Below are 26,027 nucleotides of genomic sequence, written 5' to 3' on the forward strand. Positions count from 1 at the left end.
TTTCACTCTGGTGTTCATTTTGAACAGACATATAACTTTGAAATACTAGTACTGGAGCTTCTAAAACAACATGTTGGTAAAAGAAAACTGGCAATACGGTCTCTCTGTGTTATATGTAGTCTGGCTGCATAAACTGGTAATCCGTTGAAAACTTGTGTTCCGTTTAAGTTTTTCCTAGGCCATTATGCTGAATGGAGGAAGCAGGCTACTAACTTGTATCAGAATGTCGTTCAAAAATATGTATTTTTTCAGCGCTGCAGTCCTTAACACACTTAGTGAGGAACAAGTTGGGTCCACTATGCCCAGCATGTATTCAGATGTTGGAGAATTTTCAAAACAATGAATCCAGGGAAGTGTTTTTAGTGGGGAAACTGCTGCAAGTGAGAATGTTCAAAAAGGCTGTTAATCCACAGTAGGAGGACTAGGCCAGTAGGGATCAGCCTGTTTTTGTTCGGTACCCTTCCAAAAGTAATTTAATCCCTTTCCTTTCTTTAGTAAGTCATTGAATCAGTGAGAATGTGACAAAATATCATTTTTATTTTGTTTCCACATTCCTTTATTCTAGCCAACAAGACATCACAGAGATGAATTCCTCATTTTCATGTCATAACAAATGGAACAAATTCATGAGGGGGAAAGGAAGTGATGGAATTCATTGGCTTTATTGATTATAGTTTCCTCCTCTTTTTCCAAGTAGCAAGCCAGATTGCTGATTATTCAGGCTTTATGCTCACTTCCTTATGACTTTATATAATGCTAAGTATAGCGCATCTTGCCTTGCTGGAGGAAGCAATCCTTAGAATGGTCTTTTAAAGACTGTATTCAGTGAAAAGGCTGGACAATATATTTCTATCAAATGGCTGCAGCAGTCAAAATCCCCCCTGGCAGGTTTTTAGAAGGGAGCCTGTTAATAAAGTACTAGCATCTTTCAGAAAAGAAACATCAGAGATCGAGTTCCTGAAGAGCTCTTGTATAGCCAACTGGAAGCATACTTGAAAAAGCCTGTATCCAGTGTTCAGTCTTTTTTAAAGCGGAAAGAAAGTAACACACAGTTGGGTCAGGAAAAGGTCAAATTTGTAGAATAATCAGAGGTATTTTTTATCATTGCTCGTATCATCAACTGTTTTTATTTTATGGAATGCTGATGAGCTGTAAATGCTCATGGGTGCAGCATAAAGTAAATACAGTATAAAATAGTAAAGGGAGGTAATTTTGCAAACGTGTCTACCTTCTGCTTATCAAAGAGGAACAGCCATTAACTGGCATTCTGTTGCACTGTTGGAGTATCGAATACCTGCTCCAGAAGGAATGGAGAACCTCAGCCTTGGGGACCAATGGGCCCTCAGAGCATCTCTGTCTAACCCTTGGAACTCTCTCTGAGCCATACCTCTCACTGGCCCTGATTTGCACCCTCTGGAATATGTCCCTGAACTGTGATAATGTTTCATGCTTGCCTGGAAAGGAGGGTAGAGAGGGAAATGTGAGTATGAACAATCTTTTTTACTGTACCAAAGGTAAAATTCCCATTTATTGCTCTGCTTATTTATTACCTCTGTCATGCGATCCAAGGAAGGAAGTGTGGCCATTGGGCTGAAAAAGATTCCCTACCTCTGTGCTGCAGTTTTTGAACAGAAGTAATTTTAAGTCTGGATGGCAGGGAAATGTTTTATTACGTGGAAGTTTTGCCTTCAAGATTTGATCCTATCATCTTAAATAGTTAATAGAGTATAATGTTTGAACAAATGGCAGTTCTATTGGCATGGCAGTGTAGTTCTGGGATGAATGTCAGCATAGACAGTTCTCAAATGAGAATCTGTATGCCGTTTCTCCAGGTTCTTCCTTGAATTACTGTGGCAGTACTGGCTGGTCGAAGGACTCCTCTGCTACTATGGATATGCAGTTAATTGTGCAAGGATTGTTAAAGTTATAAACTGATTTCCAGCAAAGTGGTTTTATAGTCTATTTTCCCTTGATGCTCAAGCCTGGGGGTTGTCTCTCTGTGTGCACATCTGCTGCTAAAACAGACGTCCAAGGACTTCTCCTTACTAACCAGAATATATTGCACATAAGACCACTAACAGTGGATAGACCATTTTGGGGAACTTTTTGTGTGAGAGAAGGGAAAATCACCTGACTGAACTTAGATGTGGGGTAGGGTAGATCCATCAGGAGTTCATTTAGAAAGGATAAAAGGAATTGCAATTTAAGTTGACTTTGGGAAGGTAACTGTGTACTATTAGCTTGGATAAAATAAAAGCCTACTCCACACAATATCTAATCACAGCTGTTCGACAGTGGAATATACTCCCACAAGAGGTGGTGGACTCTCCTTCCTTGGAGGTTTTTAAGCAGCGGTTGGATGGCTTTGTGTCATGGATACTTTAGCTGTGATTCCTGCATTGCAGCGGGTTGGACTAGATGACCCTTGGGTCCCTTCCAACTCTAAGATTCTGTGAAAGCCTCTATGAAACCTGTATTTATTCTAAGTGCACTCTCAACACATAGGGAAGTTCAAAGAGGAGAAGGCATTCTTTGAGAAATGTGTCCAAGCCATTTAATACGTTAAAGAGTATAATTGGAACCTTGAATTGAGCCTGGGAGCCAAGGCAGACGCTACAGTTGAGCTGGGATCACTGAAATGTGCTTCCTGTAGTTAGTCAGTAGGGCTTGACAGGCATCTGCATTTTGTACCAGCTGAAGCTCCTCCAGGGGCAGCCTCATGTAGAGTTTAGTAAAATAATCCATTCCAGGGTGTGTCCCATCTATGAATGGTGGTGGACTGATCCTGATAGTTGAGATGCAGTAGACAATTTATCAAATGTAAGTGATAAAAAATATTCCTTGCTGCTGCAGGCTGATTTTCTGACTGTGGAAAAGCTTAACCCCATCAAATTTAGGTTATTTTCTTCTCCTTTAGAGATCCCCTTTTATCCTTGCTTACTAATTTTTCACTAAGTGCATTTTCTGTTGCATTTTCAAACTTATATATGCTTCTTTAATAGGTGCAGAAATACTTTTTTTAAAAAACAACAACACCCATGTAAAAGTAGGGTCCTTGGGGAATCTTAATAAATTTGCAAATGTCTGAGGCAAGCTGCAGGCAGTATTAATCTACCTGGGTTCTAAAGTGTACTGTATTATTTTTACCAATAAAGGAAGGTTACATGATAATCTTTACTAAAGCTAAAATAATGGGATTATTTCTGTATTTTATGTCCTTGCTGATTTGTTTCAATAATAAACAAAGGTCTTATTGCTCTTCTTGTATTGCATTTTTTTTCTTGCTAAAAATATATTTTGAAATTTGATAGAGGCACACAGCCACACCCTACACATTAGTTCTGTTCTGTTCATTCATCTAGTTTTATTATTTTGCTACATGCCTATACCACTCAAAACATAAAATGTAATGGCCCCTTTATTTTTCACTTAGCACTAGATATACATTTATGATTTGTAAGTGTCTGTGAAGTGCACTACAGTGGTACCAAGGGTTACAGATGCTTCAGGTTACAGATTCTTCAGGTTACAGACTCCGCTAACCCAGAAATAGTACCTTGGGTTAAGAACTTTGCTTCAGGATGAGAACAGAAATCGTGCAGCAGTGATGCAGCGCGTACCTAAAGTGGTACCTCAGGTTAAGAACAGTTTCAGGTTAAGAACGGACCTCCGGAATGAATTAAGTTCCTAATCAGAGGTACCACTGTATTGCAGTCAGTGAAATAGAATAAGAGAGTTCTAGTTAAACAACTCTGAGCATATTGTTATTCCTAGCAATCTATTATCAGATTATTTAATTTGTCAGTTATAAAATATTCTGGCTATTGCTTCCAGAGCACACCAAAACCTAGTTAGTCCATTATTTCATACAGTGGCCAGCCAGGTGCCTCTGGAAAGTCTGCCTATAGGTCTAAGGGCTGTAGCCCTCTTCTGCTATTGTTCCATAGCCACTCTGTTCTAACTCTTCTGCCAGTCTGCTTCATCGAATGGCTGTGGGTTCCAATACAGGGAGAAATGCAGGGTTCTAATAGAGGGAGAAAAACATTTTGCTAAATCATTTTGGTGCCTGTTCTCGCAGCTGATATATATATTTATGGAGTTATTCACAACCCCTATTAACCACCTTAATATATAGTTTATATGTGTAAGATCTTCAGCATGTTTTAAAGCACAAAAGCAGGAATATTGCTTATTTGTGTCTTCTATAATAGCTGAGGGCATAACACTTAAGAGTTTTGGTAAAGGAAATCCTATCTCTGAATTTCTGCATGTCCTTTAAGCAGCAAGGTGGGACAAAAGAATGCAAAGGGGACATTTCCTACACGACAGCTGACTTTCAGAAACTGATATAGGGAGCAATCCTATGCATGTGAAGCTGCTATAAAGCAACCTGGTGTAAAGTTACACCAGATGCAAACTCTGTTCTGCAGCAAGGCTACTGCTCTGCTGAAGCCTAACAAGGAAAACAAGCCTGTAAAATAGTATTCTATGCCGGGTTGCCAGGTCACATGACCAAGCTGAATGGACTTGGGATCTAGCCAAGTCCCCCTCTCTGATCACGCACCTGCTGCCGCTGCCACCCCTTTAAGGGAGCATACACCAGCCTCTGTTCAGGCAGGATAAGCAAGATACTGTATGCTGGTGTATCTTCGGCTGAGCCAAGGTTGGGGACTTAACATTGGCTGAGCCACAGAACTTTCAGCTGAATTGGAGTTCTGCTGCATTCTTACCTTTGTAGAAGCTGTGTTGGGTCATCTTCAACTAGACTTGTTCATCTATATGTATCATAACATTGTATTTAATAACACTTTCCACCAATTAGCCAGGAAGTGACATTAAGCTAACTGGCTTGTATTTCTCTGGATCCCTTGTTAAATTGGCTGCTTTCCAGTTCCTTGGAGACTGATGTTAGAAGATCAGTAATTTCATATTTCAGTTCTTTAAACTCTTGGGTGGATACCATCTGGCTCTAGTGACTTGTTAACTGTCATTTTGTTGATAGGTCCTGGAATTTCCAATCTCTGTCACCACAATTTGTCTCAGTTGTTCAGAATTTGTTCTTCAATATGTCCTGTTGGGCACAGGTATAAAGTATATGTGTAGAATTATATATATTACCTTTCTATATAATACCGTACAGGTAAGTCAGTCCTTCTGTTCAGTAGAGAGAGCTCAGGGTGGCTTTCCTTAAAAGATTTTCACCACACTAGAGTTGAGGCCAGGAACATAGGTTTAAATATTCACCATGTTCTGCAGCAAACTGCTGGCATGAACTTAATACAGTATGCAGTGTGGAGTGCTGAGGGAGTAGGATACACAGATGCAAGCTCTTAGTTACAATTTCATCTAATGACATGAGTAAAAAAAGGTGCCAAAAGTTGCGGGGCTCTGCTGTGTTAATGGAGTGGTTCTGTGTCTCTTTTCTTTGATTCAGCTGGATAGAGCAGCTGTTGCCAGGTTGATGAATGGAGGTGCTTGGCTTCTTGACAGAGCTGTTGCTGGATGTATTTAAAAAATAGTTATGTTAAGACGAAGATCAACTTTTGGAACAACAGTGTTAAGCCAATATAATGTAGTGGTTAGAGCATTGGACTAGGGCCTGGGAGGTTGGGGTTCTACTCCTCACTCAGCCATGAAGCTCACCTTGGGCCCATCACTGTCTGTTAGCTTAACCCTAACCTATGGTACAGGGTTGTTGTGAGGATAAGTCGGGGAGAAGGAGAACTATGTCTGCCACCTTGAGCTTGTAAAAAGATAGGTGAGATATAAATGTAATAAGTTTATAACAAAACATGGTTTACCAAACCTTATACCACAATTTAAAGTACACTTGAATGTATATTAACTTGCAGTCCATTGGAGTTATTAAAATACAGTGAATTTAGAACAAAAACTGTTGTGATGTAGTATGTGTGGGGTTGCCCTTGAAAAGAGTCTGGAAACTTACTGGCCCAAAATGTCATTGTCATGGTTGACAGGAGCTGGCAAAACGCCAGTTTTGCACTATCTCCTTTGGTTGTCTTTCTGGGCCCAGTTTAATGAAGTGTGTGTTCTTAACTTTTAAGCTTCAAATGGCCTGAGGCCTTGGGGGCTTGAAAATCGCATTCTTCTCTGTGTTCTCTTCTGTAGGCATTGTTCAGTATCTGAGGCCCTGCTCCATGTTCCCTTGCTTGCTGGAGCTCAGCCATTGGCAGCAAGAGATGGAGTTGTTTCAGTCTTCCCATAGGGGCCTAAGAAAATGTGGAAATTTCAGAAGGCTTTTGGTGGTAGATAAGTGTTGATTCAGATTTTTGCTGGTTTCTTGTTTTGCCTTTCATCTGCTCTGGACATGGTTTATTGTTATGTTTGGATTTTTTTGGAATGTTTCAGTTATATGATTAGTTGCCTTTTCTTTCCTACAAAAGAAAAGTGGGGTTATTAACTCAAGTATATTTTAGAACCGAGCCCTTGATTAGTAAATATATTGAGGGCTACAGTTAAGAAGAAAATGCTTATAGGGATAAAAATATTTTCAAAATCGTTTATTGAGCATTTGACAGCATTCATTTCATGGTATTCAATTTAAAGTTTTTCATTTTGCTTCTGTGGATTACCTAGTGCCAACTGAAAAGTGAAAGAAAGGGGAAGAGTTAAACTGCTTATGCATGCTTGAGAATTGAGTGTCAGTATAATGCCTCCCCAAACTTACTTTGTATTTATGATACAACAATTTCTGCATTCCATATTCTAACACAGGGAAGCATTTTTCTTTGTTGGACTGCATGCAAGCTGTGGAGTCAAAATTGGGACCCCCCCCCCCCACTCCTTCCTTGCTCAGTGGGCTGTCAGGAAAGGAGATTACTCTCACCAGATACTTAAACCGATTGGTGGCAGAAGGCTTTTCTCATTGGAGATTGCTGCTCCCTCCACTGATCCATCTATGTTGGCTGCCCCTCCTGCCCCCACACCTGCAAGACATTAAGCCGAGGGCAACGTGTAACCCACCCCATTCTAAAAAGTGACATCTTCTGCAATCATAGCAATAAAATAAACACTCGGTAGTGAGTTGAATGAATATTTTTATGGCGATGAACAAGGTTGTTAGATTTAAAAGTAATGCATTCTCTGTGTACTAGAACGTGTGCAGTAAGGTTAATGTAATACCACTGGAGAGCTTCAGCACAAGTTACTCTTAGGTGTAATTAATGCTTTTGAATAAATATCAGTAGTAAGTGTCATTGTATTGTACGCATTGAAACTAAATGCAGAATAAGAATATGAACATCAGTACTTCATAAGTTTAGTGATTTTTATTCAGGGGGCTTCCACCCTGCTAATGGATGTGTTAATGTTGGAGACCTATTGTGCAGTAAGGTAAAGGACCCCTGGATGATTAAGTCCAGCCAAAGGAAACTATGGGGTGCGGTGCTCGTCTTGCTTCAGGCCAAGGGAGTCAGTGTTTGTCCACAGACAGCTTTCTGAGTCATGTGTCCAGCATGACTAAACCGCTTCTGGCGCAACGGAACACTGTGACGGAAACCAGAGTGCACAGAAATGCCGTTCACCTTCCTGCCGCAGCGGTACCTATTTATCTACTTGTACTGGTATGCTTTCAAACTGCTAGGTTGGCAGAAGCTGCGAAAGAGCAATGGGAGCTCACCCCATCGTGCGGATTCGAACCGCTGACCTTCCAATCAGCAAGCTCCCATTGTTAGTGAATCTGAGTGAATAGCAAAACTGACACAATTTGACTGGGATAAAGCAGTAAAACAAAAGCCTGCCTGTAATTAGAGATGGACTGAGCAGCCAAATTTATCCCTGTTCAAATTTGGTAGTGCTCAGTCATAGGCCCATCACATATTGTGTGGACTTTTTTGAAAGAACGCTCCCTCTCCAAACCTGCATTTAAATTGTGCCCATTTTGTATGTAAAATACAAACAAATTTGTGAATGTTTACATAAACTTTTTTTTTTTAATGTACATTTTTCCGCACAGTGAGAATGTATCACAGAATCTAGATAAGCATGTAATCCGATTGGGAGTGGTGTTCTAGTCTGCAGGCAAGTTCAGCAGCATTAGATTGGGTCAGTCTTCTGAAAAAAAGCAGACTAAATGAATTCTTCTTCCATTTGAATCAGTGTTGTGAAAGTGGACAGTCTTCTGGTGTCATTTGTAAGAGATGCTGGCAGAATAAAGGTATTAGAAGCCTGTCCCAGGTCCTCAGATGTTCCAACTGCCACTCTGCTGATTAATTATGCTATGGTGTTGGAAACAAGATAGAGAATCCAACAAGGGTGGATTTCCAGCACTGCTGCTGTACATTGATTTTGAGGCTCATTCTGGATTAAGAGTCTCTTTGATTTTTGCTTCTTACAATAATCTAGTTTATGTTTGACTCCTCATAGTAATTCCATGATGGTTATGTAGCACAGTGCATGTTGCATTATTTCACAGATGGAAACTCCACATTGATCTTACTCAAGAATAATAGCATTCGTGATTATTCAGTGACTATAGTGCTATTCCTGTAGATAGAGCTTGCTTTATAGCAGACCCATAGTAGAAATGGCTATTTTTATACTGAAGAATCACTGAGCCTTAAATACAACTTATTACATTCAGCTATTTATTTTTCTGATTATAACTGCTGGTTTAAAAAACCAATATCCAGAAAATTGTATTTTGGGAATCAGTTTGATGTGAGGTTGTTGTTTTTTTATAAGTCTGTAGATGTAGAAGAGAAAGTAAGCAACACCTGAATATATCTCTTTCAATATCGCTCTCCAGCCCAAACCTCTGATGTTTCCATCTGGTTGAGCCAGTGATTTGAGGTAACGGGAACATAAAGAAACAGAGTAGTGTATGAATTTCATGAAACTCAGCTAGAGTTTGCATCTTCTTCTACTGTACTCTCCCAGTAGCAGCCTTTCATTATTCCACCGCTTGTGGTCAAGTATGAGCTGAACAGTCAGCTACTGTTGGAGAGGGAAAAGACCTTGTTTCAAAATGAAGTTGAGTTTAACTGCACTTTTAAAGGAAAATGATTCATAAGGGCAACAAATAGAAGGGGGAAATGCTAAGTCATGCTATAGTTAAAAATAAATCCCAGAGGGTGCTTGAACTTCCATTTTCAAGCTGAATACATTGCCACATGCCAAGTAATCCGTTTCACTAAAGTACAAACCCCAGATGACCTTTTTGAGAACAACTCCTGTTTTCACCCACGCCACCCACATCTGGAATTTTACTGTCCTTCTGAGTCTGGGTTCCACCCAAACTGCTTTAGTAAGCTTTCCCACGCTAAATTTGCAATCTTACGCACGCTTACCTGGGACTGTATTGAGTAAATTTACTTAAGATCAGGCTGTATAGTTCTTTTAAGAACATTGAAGGTGATGTCACGAATGGATCATAATTATTTATTTATTTTGGTCCTGGTGTTACTTCTGGTCAAACAAATATTGTAAAAACCCGTTAATTGGAGACAAAAATAAATTGATTTTTAATTCATTTCAAGAGGAATTATGCTTTCTTCATACTACACAACAGTTGCTGTTCTGAGGGGAAAGACTAATTTTTCTCCATGTTGCCTGCCTTTTTAGGCTGATGCAGACTTAATGTGGTATATCTCTTAAAAATGGTTATGGGGTTATGGAATCATGTGCACATTTACCAATTACTTCTCTGTTAAGCATGGACTCCTACTACTACCAGACTCTACAGCTATTACACAACCAGCACTAACTAATGTTTATCTTAACCAGCATTTGAAACTGGGGTGTTGTCTTCAGGAGTTTTAAATAGTTACAGCTAGTGGGTGAAGACTTCATAGCTTTATTTTGTTTATTAGTCTCTGCCTTGTTTTGAATGTTTTGTGCTTTGTATACAAGCATGCTCCTCCCTTCCCTTCATCAGTGTGACCACAAAGAAGGAAATTAGTCTTCTTTTTCTACATGCAACGAAGCATCTATTAATATTTTCAACTAACAGATAGTTTTGTTTAAACAAGAACTAATGGTGGTTGGTTTACGTTATGGTTTGTCCAAGTAAAAAACAACATTCTGGCTTGTTTGGGCAAGTGCAAACTAATCAGAGTTTGCAATTTCATCCAAAGTGGGACAAACTTCATTTGAAAACGAAAGCAAATGCTTCCATTCTCCTTGCAAGCACACTGGAGGAGGAGGAGGAGGAGAGAAGGCTCCTCATAAATGTTGATGCTAAAATATTTTGTTTTAACACAAATATCTAAGATTTTGTTATAGAAGTTCATATGCAAAGTTTGTCAAGCAAAGATAAGTGTGTTAATCATAACAGCAGTGCTAATGCATTTATTAGGTTGCTAAATAAGCAATACTCTTACCTCATATTGGAAAAGTTGTGAATTTTTCAACATTTGAAATTACTTGAAATTACTACTACTGGACCCAGGAGTGCAGTCTGTGAGTTTGCTGAGCAGATTGTTCCTATGCATTTTGCTTGGCTCAGAATCTTCCAATCCAATATCGAGTGAAATAAACTGATGAATGTTTTAACAATATAAGTGTACAATGAAGAAATAAACTAACTCATAAATAAATTGAGAAGCTTGTTTTGGTATAGGCAGCTGGCAATGGGGGTGCAACATTGCAGGGAGTTGGACTAAATGATCCTTGTAGTCTATTCCAACTGTATGATTCTAGGAACATAGCTGTTGTGGTTGGTATTCATTGATAGCCTTATTCATAAGGACTGTTGCTGCCATATGATTCCAAAGTAGCAAGTATGGACAGTTTATTTCCCCTTTTTCCCTGTTATTTCAACTTAATGGTAACAACTTCACAGTAACTGTGGCCCACACAAACGAGGTTAATGAGTGAAGAAAGAAGAGCAGGGAAGACTTGGGCAGCCCACAATATTTCCACATACACCCTCACATCTCGTAAGTTCCTGCTTCTCTCTAATGAGGCAGCAAGTGGCTTGAGCCCCACCATGCACAGAGCTTATACTTGGCATGAATGGCTAGTATAAGCAGATGCATAAGCAGATCGTGAGTCACTTCCCTAGGGGAGTAGCAGAAAGTCCAGAATTAATATGCCTGTGGTCTGTTGTGGTGCTATGCACATGAAACAATAGCTGCTGTACCTGCATCAGTGTGCAATAAGAATAATTGCATTAAAAAACATAAGTGGACCTATAACTGGTATATTATTCTTAATTTTTGAATTGCATTGACGTTTTAATGAAATGTGATGCTGTATATTTGAATTGTCAAGATTAATATATGCTAATGTCGGCATGAGTTAATAGAGAATAACCTGATTTTAGATTTTCAAATAGGCATTTAAAGAGAATTAAGAGAAGCACTCAGTTGCCCTTTAAAACTTGATAATTCCTTTTGTAACAGGTAGCAATAAGTTTTCCTTCTTTTTCTTCACAATTGCAAAGAAAATGATTCATTTAGTTCTGTGATTATCGAAAATCCATAGGCAAAATACAGCTGAAAGCATTTTCACGTGTTTGGGGGTGGGAGTCGGGGAGTAATCTACCACTTTTGGTGTACTGTTACGTGCTTTCTTAAACTGTTAGGTACTATTCCTTAGCTGCAGACACACTTCTTTGCTTTTTGGCTAAAAGTTTTACACTTCAAATTCTGGATATTCCATATCATGTTGAATTTGAAGCCTGCTACAGTGGCCATGTACTAACGTCATGTTGACCATAGCCATAGTTAGGGAAATCAGCCTGTGAATGGACTGTGAGCTGGTGTATGCAGCTCATGTCGTTCCTGTTTCATTTCTCCTCTGCTAGAGTAGGGAAGCAAGCGGTGAAGTGGCTGGCTAAGTGTTGCATGTGAACCACTGCTTGTGCTCCCCCCCACCAACCACACTGTGAGAGGTAAGCAGAGAACAAACTTTAGCTGCTCTGAGCTAGGTAGCTGATGTTTAGAAATACGTATTAAACCAGGGTTTAGTAATTTCTATGTGAGCAGTGCAAAACCTTAGCCCTGAGATAAAAGGGGAGGATTAATTCCACTTGCTGCTTCTATCTGGCCATTAACTCAATCTTCTTATTATCTTTGGCTCTATTCTGTGTTCAGTTTGCTAGATAAGGTTGTAACTAAGAAAAGTGATGCTTTGTTCTAGAGCGAAGGAAATCAGCTGTTCTTGCAGAGACAGCAGTAATCATGTATTTAAAATCAGTGGTTTGGGGAAAATAAAACTTTTAATTACTAAGTACTCTGCTATTACAGAAAATGTGATTGATGCAAGTTAAAGGGAGACTAATCCATCAAATGTTTGCATAGGATTTTTATTTGCAAATATAACACAGAAAGTGGGGGGTAACCCACATCCCCAGCTGACATGAACAATAAAAATGTTATTCCAGTAATAAGATAAGCAGTCCATATGTCCAAATAGGTATCTAAACGAGATTGCTGTTTATAAGTCATGTGTACAAATGTAGAAAGGGCAGTGAGAACTTCAGACCACTGGGTACTAGATGGTGAATGTTTGTCATTCCAGCCTTGCAATATCTTCTTCTTTGGGGATCACTTGCAGCCGAGTAAGATTGTCTTCCATAAACACGGTTTTAACAATGAGTCCGTAAGTGATTGTGGAGGTTAATTCTGGATCCAAACATTCTTCCACAGTGGAAGGGTGGTAGTTGATCATGGTGTGGATTTGCCAAGCGTGCCTTCCTCTTAGCACGTTTCTCCCTAGCGTCCTGAGTTCAAGTGTCTTCAAAGCCCATGACACCTTTGAAAAAGGCTGTTCTCCAACTGGAACACTCGAAGGCCAGTGTTTCCCAGTTGTCAGTGTTTATACTACTTTTTTTTATATATTTGCCTTGAGAGAGTCTTTAAACCTCTTTTGTTGACCACCAGCATTACACTTTCCAAGTTGGGAATAGAATAGTTGCTTTGGAAGACGATCATCAGGCATCTGCACAACATGACCAGTCCAACAGAGTTGATGTTGAAGAATCATTGCTTCAACGCTGGTGATCTTTGCTTCTTCCAGTACACTGATATTAGTTTGCCTGTCTTCCCAAGTGATGTGCAAAATTTTTTGGAGACACTGTTGATGGAATATTTCGAGGAGTTAGAGATGGCGTTTATAAGTGCTCCATGTTTCACAAGCATATAGTAAGGTTGGTAGTACAATAGCTTTGTAAACAAGCATTTTGGTTTCCCTGCGAATGCCCCATTCCTCAAACACTCTGCGCTTCAATTGGGAGAAAGCCGCACTTGCAGAGCTCAGGCGATGCTGGATTTTGGCATCAATGTTGGGCCTTGTGTAAAGATAACTGCAACAAGACAAGATATCTATCTTAAGGGGATTGACTATAGCCAGAATCTTCCTGCCATTGTGTTTTCGGGGTCTGCTTCAGAAATTACTAGGACTTGGACTTAAATATCAATAGTACTCTTGCTATAGCTACTTTGCCAGCTGCTAGTAAGTACTTTTAGAAATAGATTATAGTTTGTTCTCTTTCTGTCTTTGCTGCATATATATGTATATGTACTGATAGACAGGAGAGAGTATATCACTCATTTCTGTTTCATATTTTGCTGAGATACTTGTGAGTTTGAGATGCAGAGATTGTCACCTGAGCGCCTGATGTCATTTGACACACACACATTGGCTTGTATTCAGTGTTAGTCATTCTCGGAATAAATCCATACATATTAATGGACATGACCAACTTTGGTCCATTAGATTTAATTTGTCTACTCTGAGTAAAATATAGGTGGATACAGTGCAATCTCTATGCCTCTTCTGCATTTTTCATCCGTAATCCTCTTCCATCACAGTTCTGTATTTTTCATGTGGATTAAAAAAAGAAGGAAAGAATATTTGTATTTATATACATACTTTAATATTTATTTTATAATGCATTTCCCCTCAAAATAAGCATTGAAAAAGTATTTATACAGTTCCTGAGCTGTACTGTCAGAACATTTGAGAAGTGTAAGAGCTGGTGGATGGATACACACATTGGTTAGAAGGGGCAGATCAGGTCAGCTTTTTATTAGAATTCACAAATATCAAATTCCTCAAACATCCTACCCTACTTTAGTCACACAGTACAATCTGTGCTAACCCTTACAACGATGTATAATGGGATTGTCTTCCACAGGAATGGTATCTCCTCATGTGGTGAACAGGGAAAAAATGATTTGCTGTATACCAGCTGAGACACAACTCTCTGTAAAAAGGAAAATGTGCTTCAAAAAGAAATCAAAGCTTCCTTCTGGGTCCTGGAAATTCCCCTATGTTGTCAGTTTAACAAACCTCATTGCTAAATCAGTTGTTTCAGGCATCTTGTAGAGCCATCTTTTTTTTACCCAGGTCTCCCTGACCCATAAAGTCAGGCTCTGTTTTTATTTGTTTGAATGCCTGTTTTTTATGTACTTTTAGACAACCGTTTTTTACATTATTATTTTTTAAAAAATAAAAATCACTAACAAGGAAAGTTTTCAGTTTTTCTTGTGGAAATGATGTATTCAGGCTTTTTTTTTTTTTTAGTTTAGTTTATTTTTCCGCCAGTTCACAGGTTTATTGTTCTAGCCAAAGGCCATGACAATCTTGTAGCAATAATATCAATAAAATAACACAGAAATGAGAGTCAGAGTTGGTTTAAATGGTGGTATGACTGATGCTTTTAAAATGTTTTAAGGAGTGAAACCGGGTTGCATTCTGGATCCCACTCCTTTTAACTTTTATATTGATGATTTGATGCCAATGCAGACTCCCCCTCCCTAGTAATTAGGAACAGAAAGATTTTAATTTAGATGTATGCTGATGATTTAGTGCATCTCTCTCTTTCTCTGTTGAGCCTCAAAATCTCTTGGGAGTTTAATTTAAAATGCAATACAGTGGTAACTTGGCTTACAACCATAATCAGTTCCGGAGGTCCGGTTGTAAACCTAAACAGGTTGTAACTCAAGGCGCGCTTTCGCCAATGGCCCCCCCCCCAATAGGTTGTAATCCGAAAAAAGGGACACGCACTTCCGGGTTTGATTTGGTTGTAATCCAAAATGGTTGTAATCCAAAGCAGTTGCAAACCAAGGTACCACTGTACATTTCACTGCACAGCAGTTTCCATATTGAAAATGACATTTTGGGGTGCATGGTGAGTGCAAAGCAAAATGCTTACATGAACTCACAGCTCTCATCTAAGCCTCCAGAAAATCCCTACATGTTTCTCTCTCTCTCCCCCCCCCCCATACCAACCCAAGAATTACATAGCCACCAGAACAGGGAATGCCCAAGATCGAGTGTTGACCTTTATCAGACCAAAGGGCCCAAGCGATCTCTCTCCTCTGTCTCCCTCTCTCTCTGTTGTCCCCCCCTCTCTCTGTTGTCGGTATTTCAGACTTAAACTCAATAAAGAAATATGTGAAAGAAGGAAGCAAAACACATTTTGGCAATTTTCATTAGTATATTTTAGTTTTTCTTCCTGAGAGAGGGGAGACGGATAATTTCAGGCACCTTTTATAAATCTAATTACTGATATGGTTAATTCTGATTGTAATTGTTTTGTATTTTTAATATATAATCTTAGCAGTGTGTGTGTTTTTACAGTGCCTTGGGATCCTTCAGCAAACAAACAAACAAACAAGTTGGCAAACCTCATTTAATTTTCATTCTATAAGTATCAATCATAACCCGTATCTATGGTCAGTAACATTCAGCCACCATTAAGATGCCTTTTTCATTCTTGGTTACTTTTACCACTGGTAGAAATGAACTGAAAGTGTTAAGTCACTTCACCTCAGACACCAGACACCCAGCAGATGGTAACATTTGTGAATTGTTGTTGATCTGAGCAAGATTAGTTTGGTGACCTAGAGGTGAAAGGCTGTCTATCACATTACTATATCCTAAGACATCAGATACCCTATTTTGTTTCAAGAACCAGCAAAAATGGAAGACTCGTAGAGAGAAACCAAAGCTACTTTGATAAATACCTGTTCTATATTATTTTGTATGCATTGATATTCTTCCATAAATAATGATAATTCTTCTTTCTGTCTTGGATGCTGCTAAATTGTGATTTTAAAAACAGAATTTTTTAAATCATTCATAGGGCTTTGCGAAATAGATGCCATAATTTATTTGCCACTTAATATTTGTTAACTTATTATATGTACATTTTTTCTAGTACGTCTTGGAATTTAGTGTTTTATATTTGTTTATCCTATGCTAAAGCTGCACATTTCTCCCAAGCACATTTACTATGGTGTAAATCCCACTGAACACAGTGGTGTTTACTTCCAGGTAGACATGCCTAGTATTCTGTAGGATGAAATACAGAAGAAAAATATTTATGTATGACCTGACCCTTACGTTTGTTTTGCTTGTTACTCTGCTTTTGTAGAGCTACTTTTTAGTAGCTGAAGTCCGAGAAATGCATGACACTTAAAATATGACACTTAAAACTGTGGAATTTCAACTGAGATAATAGTGAAACTACTATAAACTTCAGTATATTTGTTTGATTTCAAGCTGACCATATAGCACTACCTCCTAGGTCTGCCAAACTATTTTCAAGATGCTTTTTTGCCTCAGGAGCTCTTTAGTTCAGAGTTCTTTAATTGACTTGAAGTGACTTGAGTGACTGAAGACCTCCCTAGAGGGTAATAACAATGCCGCTACTATACGGTGCTGGCAGCTCCTGACATTACTCGGTATTTGCTTACAAGAGCCTCATGTTCAGGTTCAGATGTACAATTCAAAATAGAAGTAGCTTGCCTTTGACATGGTCTTTCTTTTTCTGTCTCTAGGCGTTAGATCAGGACCGAACTGCACTACAAAAAGTTAAAAAATCTGTAAAATCTATATATAATTCTGGGCAAGGTAAGCTTTATTTTTCTTAATCATAATAAAGAGTTACTCACTGTTAATAGTTTTTGCAATTTTACTCTTTTTAAGATTCAAGAAATGGCTGTCTATGGATAAAAAATGCCTATGGATAAAAAAATCCAGTTGAAAGGCACTAGCGATTTAATGGAGCTTTGTATTTTTTTTTTCTGAACTAGAGTTTTCCAGTTCCATTTATCACAGCTTTAATTGTTTTGCAGGTTGAAGTAACAATGCACGTCGGTATATATAATTTTTTGTGAGATTTCAACCCCCCCCCCCAAAAAAAGCATAATCTGTTGCTCAGAACAATATTTGGCTGTCAAAACAAACACAATATCATAAAGATTATTCTGTTCAAAAAGAAGTGTTTCCTCTTGGCTGTATCGTGATTGATATTTCTTAGTTCATTGGCGGACTGTTGAGTTTGAATTTTGAGAGTACTTTTCTTTCTGTACTCATGATTTTAGACTTCCGTCACTTCCTGTCTGCCCCCCGCCCCCGGTACTTTTTCCTGTCCTAAAAAATGCATGTGAATGAGGCGAGTGTGATTCAGGATTCCATTAATCAGTTAAGCATTATTTATTTTGACTAGGTTCTTGTCAGTGCAAAGTGAACAGGAAATAGATGACTTTCCTAGAATATATTTAATAAAAGTATGACCTGCAAAGAAAATAACTGCTAAATGAAGTATTTAAATCAAGTGGTCTCTTTTAAACGTAATGTGTGCCTATGCCATCTTCACATATTTTGGTCTATAGTCATCTTTAAAAAGAAAGAAAGAAAGTTCACAACATTTTGATGTGTCTCAGTTGCTGTTCCTTTTCCTCATGGCTCAGGATTTTAATGAGCAAATTGAGCGTGTATATTTGGAACACCAAATACGTTTACATCCTACCAAGCCCACTCTCTTTTCTCTGATAAGCAATGGTGCTGCCACTATGACACACTTGTGTCATTATCAGTATGTTAAGAGCTTAAAGAAGTGCCTACCCATCATCGTGTAATACAGTTTAGTTGCCACTTACGACAGTCCAAAGGCGGATTTGATTAGTGTTTTTGTGTTTATGTTTTGTATCTTAAAGTCATGCTGTCAGCTGTTCCAGGCATAGCCAAGAAGCTCACCACTCTTCCTGTTAACCATCAGTCACTGGCCACAAATACCAAACTTCTGCCACATTCTGTAAAGCCATTTAGCCACAGGGGGATGTTCACATTTTTTTTGTGGTATCAAAACACAGTAGTTGCAGACATCTTCGGATGACCTGACTATATAAATGCACTGTGATGCTTAGTCCAGTCACATTAAAACCTTTATGACAAGCAATTCCTGTGGTTGTAGCAGTGGTGCGGCTTCTTACACAAAATTCTTACATTTTAGCCATTTTTCAAATTCTTGTTCTGAAATTAGCTAGGTGAACTCCAGCACTTGTTTAAGGACCAAAGGACTGACTAACAGGAAAATAGGCATCTCTCTCACTGAAATATTATTCAGAGTGGTAATCTTGCTATCAAAACTTTAATAATGCTACAAGCAAGAGGCCGATTTAAAGTTGTTTTTCTTAATGTTATTGTTAGTGTTAATATTTTTTCTCATTCGTAGGAAAAAAACACATTTCTGTATTTTTTTCCCTCTCAGAACATGTCCAAAATGAAGAGAACTATGCACAAGTACTAGATAAATTTGGGAGTAATTTCTTAAGTAGAGATAATCCAGATCTGGGCACTGCTTTTGTAAAGTTTTCTACATTGACTAAAGAATTATCAACACTCCTGAAAAATCTGGTAAGGAGTTTCTAATGTTTTGTTTCTTCATAATATTTACATTTTAAACAAGTATTTGCTTTGCTTTCATTTATGTAACAAATTGTCCGCTCTAGAAAAACTTTTCAAATTTTCTGTAGGCAGCAGCATGTGTTTGGTTCTAGCTGCAGATAAAGACAGGGAGAATATATCATTTAATCGATACTACACCATATTTTTGAATTATGGTGAATTATGGTGCTGGAGGAGACTCTGCAAGAAGATCAGACCTATCCATTCTGAAGGAAATCAGCCCTGAGTGTTCACTGGAAGGACAGAGCCTGAAGCTGAGGCTCCAATACTTTGGCCACCTCATGAGAAGAAAAGACTCCCTGGAAAAGACCCTGATGTTGGGAAAGATGGAGGGCACAAGAAGAAGGGGACGACAAAGGACGAGATGGTTGGACAGTGTTCTTGAAGCTACCAACATGAGTTTGACCAAACTGCGGGAGGCAGTGGAAGACAGGAGTGCCTGGCATGCTCTGGTCCATGGGGTCATGAAGAGTCGGACACGACTAAATGACTAAACAACAACAGCAACGCACCATATTTTTAGGCGTGAGATTTTCCTAGCTCTGCAAATGACAAGGAATGTTTTAAACGTGTGCTGCAGGGGTGGCATTCAATGCAGTCTGTGCTTGAATGGAACAGTAAAGGAGCTACTTAATTAAACCATTAAGAGCTCATAGACCAATACAATGTCATCATTGTATGTTTCTGATTTATTCAAACTGCTTTGTAACACTAAAGAAATAGTCATAAACCTTAAAAGGTCTTACTTCATTTTTAGTGCTTTTTAAAAACACATTTAACAGGGAATTATTTACAATACTAGAGTGGATTGTGATGATTGCTCATGGAACAGAGCTCAGCTGCCTCCTCTCCACCCCCAAAAAAGCTGTTCCTGATTGTTGGAGAAATGTTTGAGAATGGCATCGGATATTGAATAGAGGCTAGAGTGTAGAGTTGACAGAAATCATGGACATGCCTATGGTTCTAGCCCATTGTATATGATTTTTAATGGACACCTTAGTATGCTATTTTTTGGAGCATATTGCAGAATAGAGAGCTGAAAGGTGTCTTGTGTTTTGTTTCTCTTTTTTTGTCTTTGCAAAGCTTAGATCTGTTCGCACTTTACTCTCCTAATGAGAGAACAATATGGTTTATGCTTCATCATTAGCCAAGCCTCAGGCTTATGTGCTTTATGACTCTTCTTCAAGAATAACCTTTAAATAGATCTATTTGGATGGTACCTGACATTCCTTCCAACCCGCAGTGTAAAAAGAGAACCTGTTCTTCCTCTAAAAAGGAAAACTTTCTTGTTCTAAAAGAGAGAGAGAGAGAGAGAGAGAGAGAGAGAGCAGTAAAGCTCAAAACACTTTGAGCCATTTTCAAGAACAAAATGACTTTTTACAAAGCTGTTGGATTTTTTTCCTGGTTTCATGCATTGGTATAGTTTCCCTTTGAGGACCCTGATGATACGAAGCTTGATAAAGGGCTTATTTCAAACAATAATCTAAACTTTTGCAATAGGTGTAAATGCCACATTAGTAGAAACAAGACATTAATGGATATTTGTAGCTCACTTTAAGCTCATACTTTTAAAAATTGAATAACACTGCTTTTTCTTCTTAGCTTCAAGGATTGAGCCACAATGTCATCTTCACATTGGATTCCCTCTTAAAAGGAGATTTGAAAGGTGTCAAAGGGGTAAGTTTTTTGCTTGAGAACTATAATAGTATTGCTGACTTTGTTGCATGGGCTTTTGCTGCTTTCCCATCAGTGTTCTTGTGGTGACATCATATCTGCATAAAATTCTGTAGAATCAGCTGTAATTGCATGCTTTACATTTCATGCTCCTTCTTCAAAGCTTGAGATATATGTGCCTTAAGATCCATGGGAAAGAAATTCTTAAAGTTATAAAAAGACAAGCCTTTCTTTCTTTTTAAAAAAGTAAATTATAATCTTGAAAGAATATCTTAAGTATATACATTTTAACATAGCAGTGTCATAAACTTATTTTAAGTGCATTTTCTCTTTCCTAAGGATCTTAAAAAGCCTTTTGACAAAGCCTGGAAGGATTATGAGACCAAATTGTAAGTATTGTTCACTCTGGGTAAACATTTGAGCAGCGTTAAGTGTGTGACCTAATCATTTCTTTCAAGCCTTGAGCTTTTCTGGGGATGTCTGTCACTTTCTTCAGTGTCAATGAATGATATGGAATTATTTAATAGGCACATAGTAAACTTACGCATTTCAGCGATGCTCGGGAATATGTTCTTGTGGATTGACAAACCTGGTTTACTATAGTATATTCCTCGTTTAGTGAATATGCATGCGATAACAAATATTAAAAGAATGCCACTGGCCTCATTCACACTGTGGCTTAGCATTATGTGTGCGCCACACCTCTGTCTTCTTCTTGTAGTGTAAGCATAAGGAAATGGGATGAATTTGCTTCTGCTTTCAGCTTACAATGATTTGTTATGCCTGAATCAGGAAAACTGCACTTTAAGCTATAGCTTGTCCATACCAGCAAGGTTTGTAAACTATCGTTTGAAGCTGGCTTATTCAGGCAAGTCTTAGTTAAAGCTTTGGTTCATACATAAAGACAAACTGCAGTTAGTTGAAAAAGGATGGATGTTCTTCCTTCCTTCCTTTTTCATTTATTTTGCTGCACTGGAGTAGTGTGGGGAATTGGCTAAGCATGAGATTCATTCAGATATTATTATGTCAGAATTCAGCCACTGAATTCTTTTTTTATGGGGCCCATTTGTTAGCAAGGACAGGAATGATACCTTACCCAGTTAGGAATGGGGGCAAGCAGATCACCCACTGGCAATTTGGTATAAATGCAGTCCTCTCGAAACAGAGCTTAAAACGATCTTTGGTGGGAAATACCATTGTCACATTCATTGAATGTTGAATTAAGACTAGGGAGACCCAAACTCAAAATTCTTGCTCGGTTACAATATTGCTTAGATGATGCTAGGCCAGTCACACACACTCAAGCCATCATATTTCACAGGATTATTGTGTTGATTTGTGATTTTCTTTGGAGGAGGGGAATTACACATGGTGTCAACTCTTTATGGGAAAATAAATATGTAATCAAATAATTCATTTTTTTTAAAAAAATCTACTGTTTCCAACAATAGATATATAATTTTATTTGTAATTAGCATAATTGTTAACAGATTTGATATTTCACTGCCTGAAAAGATTACGATGGAAGATTACGGTCAGGAACTTCGTATAACCCAGTTTCATTTGGTTTTGGTGGATTTCAGTTGGACTCCAATATATGTTTTGTGCATTTGCTTTGTGTATTTGTAATACTTGGAAAAGAAATGATACAGCAGCAATCTCTAGTTCTGAGGAACAATTCATTAATTTGTAAAAGTAGCAGCTGATCTAACAACTTACACTTGAAGGAATTCAGCAATGCAGAGACTTGTAGGTCTTTGATAGACTTTGGTGAGTTGCTGGCTGCATCCATACAGTATTGCTGTAAAACTGGAGAAATGGATCAATATGTTGAGCAAAATGCAATGTTTGAAACTGAGTGCTGAACGTATAAAGGTGGAATGTGGATAGAAATAAACTACGAAGAATATCAGTAGTAGTTGAAGGATGTTGTTATGGCAAAGTTTGGTTTCTGTTTTTCACTTTCTGGTTTATTCTGTATGCTTCTTGTTTACTTTGGCTTCCATCCCATGACTCATGTAACAGAAATAATAATTAAGCAAAAAGAAAATGAAAAAGATGTGTTTATTAACACTTTTGAAAGGTGGAGTCATATACAGAGGATAAGAAAACAGGATTTGCAGCCATTCAAGATCACCTCTATAATATTAGTGACAGTTGTGCTAAGTGAATTGAACACTGGTTAAATTTCCTTTCTACATGCTTCAGACAGCTGTCTGATTTATTTTTGTTTTTTAAGTGCAGCATGTACTTCATCCGTTTTGAGTGTTAATTTCTGCCTCTCACTTTTTGAAAAAAGAAAAGAGTATTTAAAAATTGATAGACTGTGCAGGAAAAGTAAGAAGTGACAATGTTTATTGAATGTATGCTTTTGAAATTTCAGCACAAAAATCGAAAAGGAAAAAAGAGAACATGCAAAACAGCATGGGATGATACGAACTGAGATAACTGGAGCTGAGATAGCAGAAGAAATGGAGAAAGAAAGAAGGCTATTTCAGCTCCAGATGTGTGAAGTAAGTAACAAATTGTTTGAAATGTTTTTATCCAAAATTCTACTGAAATATTCTAAAAGTCCTGTTACAAAATGTTGCTTGGTAAGAAATAGTACATTGGACAACTCAGTGGCATAGCAAATTTTCTTTTCCTATTAATCTGAACGTCACATAAAGCTTCATCTAGCCAATTCCATGTTGACTTTCAGGGCTAATTCACACTTAAGGCACCATTCAGTTTTAAGAATGGGTTAGGAATTGTGGAGAGGAAGAGGAAACCAACAGCTTCAAACAATTTGGGGGTGGGGACCATCTGTTTATCATGGTGTTTGTTTTTAATTACTTCTAAATAAATTTTAAGTTTCCTATGCCATACTGATCTATTTTGTATACACTAAAATCTTAATCACTGTATTGGTGGAGTGGTTTCAGATGTCAACTGCAAGGCAACCTCCAAGATAATTGCTGAATTTGTTAAACAGATCTGAAATAGTGCTTTTATTTGAGCACAGCTGAAGCCCCAATATATAATTATCTACTGAGCTTTGGTTTTTCTTTCTACAGTATCTCATTAAGGTTAATGAAATCAAGACAAAAAAAGGTGTGGACCTTCTACAGAATCTTATTAAGTATTATCACGCACAGTGCAAGTAAGTATAATTATTTAGCTAAAACCGATCTTACTTTTCTGACTTGCTTTGGTGTTTTCTGTTGCTATTTTATAGTAGATTTGCAAGATTTTATTTTTCTCCGTAATAAATAAAATTATTTCTACTGCAGTTCAAGCCACCCTTTGTAATAAGTGTGCTCAGTTCTTACTATTACCACATGGAAGTCCAAATTTTATTACCCTTTCAACTGGGATATAAATTAGTTTTAAAATTTGGCCTGTCAGCAGAACATTTGGCATCTCTGTGGATGGAATTTTTCCAGAAAGAGGGAAAAGGGCAGCTTAGGAAAAAATCTGGCTTTGTAACAGGGTGTGTGTGTGTGTGTGTGTGTGTGTGTGTGTGTTTTACCTCTTTTGGCATTTAGAAACCAATATTCCTTGCAGCCTGACTTTCAGAAGGTTGTGAGCTGATGCGTAGAACTGTCTGAGGTCTTTTCAGTGGATGTTTTGCCCCAAGATTCCAGTCCTTTGACATGTGTTTACTTCCATGTGGCGATGGGAACAACAGAGCTTTGCATGAATGCAGAAGCCCTCAAGTTCATCAGTTGATTGCTGATTTTTAAAGGGCTGAAAATTGGCCAGTAGGTGAAACTATTCAGCAAGATTCAATCTTTGTTGTATTCCTGCATGAACATATTTCCAGTAGGTTGTATCGAATGCTGCATATGTTCTGCTTGTGCAATGAGACTGCCCCTTTCCTCTACGATACCTGCCTCAAAATCTGTTTCAGAGGTTCTTCCAACCCCAGAACAGATTTTTGGGGGGTGGGGCGAGGGGAGGGCTGCAGAGGAGAAGAGGAAGTTTCATTGTGCAAGCAAGAAGTCTACGAGAGTGGAACAGCAGTGTTGAATACAGTCCAGTGGGCTCACACATCTGTTATGCTTCTTAATGACCAAAATCAGTGCATCCCTGAATAAAGTGTCTGCTTATATTTGTGAGAAGACTGTAAATGTCAGGTTCTGAAGGAATTCATTATTACAGCTAAATGATATGCAGATGGGGAGAAATGGTCAATAGACGTCAGAAGGGCAGTGGGAAAAGTACTGATTTGCTGATAATCACAAGCATTTTCCATTGTAGTTTCTTCCAGGATGGCTTGAAGACGGCTGATAAACTAAAACAATATATTGAAAAACTGGCTGCTGATTTATATAATGTAAGTCATTCATAAGACAGGAATATTGCCTGCTTGGATTACTGTTTTTTAAATATTTTTGCTAAAGAAATGGAAAAGCATTTCAGTTTTAGGCACCTTAATATACAAAATAGTTTTTTACAAATCTAGTTTGAGGCAGCAACCTTTCAAACATTTAAATTAGGCTAGTTATTATGTACCCTAATTAGAGTTTTGTGATTAAGCAATCTATATTTTTTCCTAATAAAAACTATGTAATAAATTGGTTAATGATTTCAGTATGAAGTCCAGTAAAATAATTTCCCCTTTGTACCATTATGAGCCACTTCTCACAATATTTGAAAAAGAATATTCTGACTAATGGTTTGAAAAAGCACCATCTTTTAGTAGCTTGGTTCAGTTAGTTTCAATATAGTATAGAAATGAATAAATCTTAACACATGCATATAGACAAAAGCAATGCAAACACACACTTTTACTTGGAATTTAAAATGGAGTGTCTTGGACCTTTTCAAGAAAAGCTGGACCTAGGATATATTAATATGTATAATAGGCACATTATATATGATGTTCTAAGCTACATCAACTGAAGTATAATGTCCAGATCAAGGGAAGTAATAGTTCCACTGTATTCTGCCTTAGTCAAACCACAATTGGCATACTGTGTCCAATTCTGGGCACCACAATTTAAGATGGATGTTGACAAACTGGAACATGTGCAGAAGAGGGCAACCAAGATGATCATAGGTCTGAAAACTAAGCCTTATGAGGAGTGCTTGAATGAGTTTGGTATGTTTAACCTGGAAAAGAGGAGACTGAGAGGAGATATTATAGCCATCTTCAAATATCTTAAGGGTTGTCCCATGAAGGAGGGAGCAAGCTTGTTTTCTCCTGCTCTGGAGGGTAGGACTCGAACCAATGGCTTCAAGTTGCAAGAAAGGGGATTCCAACTAAACATTCAGAAAAGCTTTCTGACAGTAAGGGCTGTTTGGCAGTGGAACAGACTCTCACGAGAGATGGTGGACTCTCCTTCCTTGGTGGTTTCGAAGCAGAGGTTGGATGGCCATCTGTCATGGATGCTTTAGCTGAGATTCCTGCATTGCAGGGGGTTGGACTAGATGACCCTTGGGGTCCCTTCCAATTCTACAATTCTATTTAAAAACTGAAGTAGTGTTTGGTCATTTTACTCTAGATAAAGCAGACACAAGATGAAGAAAAGAAACAGCTCACTGCACTCAGAGACTTGATAAAATCTTCATTACAGCTTGACCAGAAGGAGGTAAGGATCTTAAGCAAACTATTGGTTAGGGGCTGAACTTATCTGAGTTTATTAAAAGTGCACAGTTACATGTACATTAAAGTACATAATGCCAGTGTTTGGATGTCCAAACTA

General features: G+C 38.1%; 1 protein-coding gene across 3 annotated transcripts in view; it reads left to right on the top strand.

Annotated features, from left to right (window-relative positions):
* The window catches only part of ASAP1 (ArfGAP with SH3 domain, ankyrin repeat and PH domain 1), a 149,430-nt gene that overhangs the window by 69,559 nt on the left and 53,844 nt on the right, over positions 1-26,027 (top strand). For all 3 annotated transcript variants that reach the window (XM_053395300.1, XM_053395298.1, XM_053395299.1), the window contains 8 exons: positions 16,752-16,824; positions 18,467-18,612; positions 20,266-20,340; positions 20,677-20,726; positions 22,721-22,850; positions 23,394-23,479; positions 24,580-24,655; positions 25,827-25,913. In XM_053395300.1, the coding sequence (XP_053251275.1) occupies positions 16,752-16,824; positions 18,467-18,612; positions 20,266-20,340; positions 20,677-20,726; positions 22,721-22,850; positions 23,394-23,479; positions 24,580-24,655; positions 25,827-25,913 (723 nt within the window). The remainder of the gene's footprint in view (positions 1-16,751; positions 16,825-18,466; positions 18,613-20,265; positions 20,341-20,676; positions 20,727-22,720; positions 22,851-23,393; positions 23,480-24,579; positions 24,656-25,826; positions 25,914-26,027) is intronic.

The sequence above is a fragment of the Podarcis raffonei genome, chromosome 7 (genome assembly GCF_027172205.1).
Source record: "Podarcis raffonei isolate rPodRaf1 chromosome 7, rPodRaf1.pri, whole genome shotgun sequence".
Classification (NCBI taxonomy): Eukaryota; Metazoa; Chordata; class Lepidosauria; order Squamata; family Lacertidae; genus Podarcis; species Podarcis raffonei.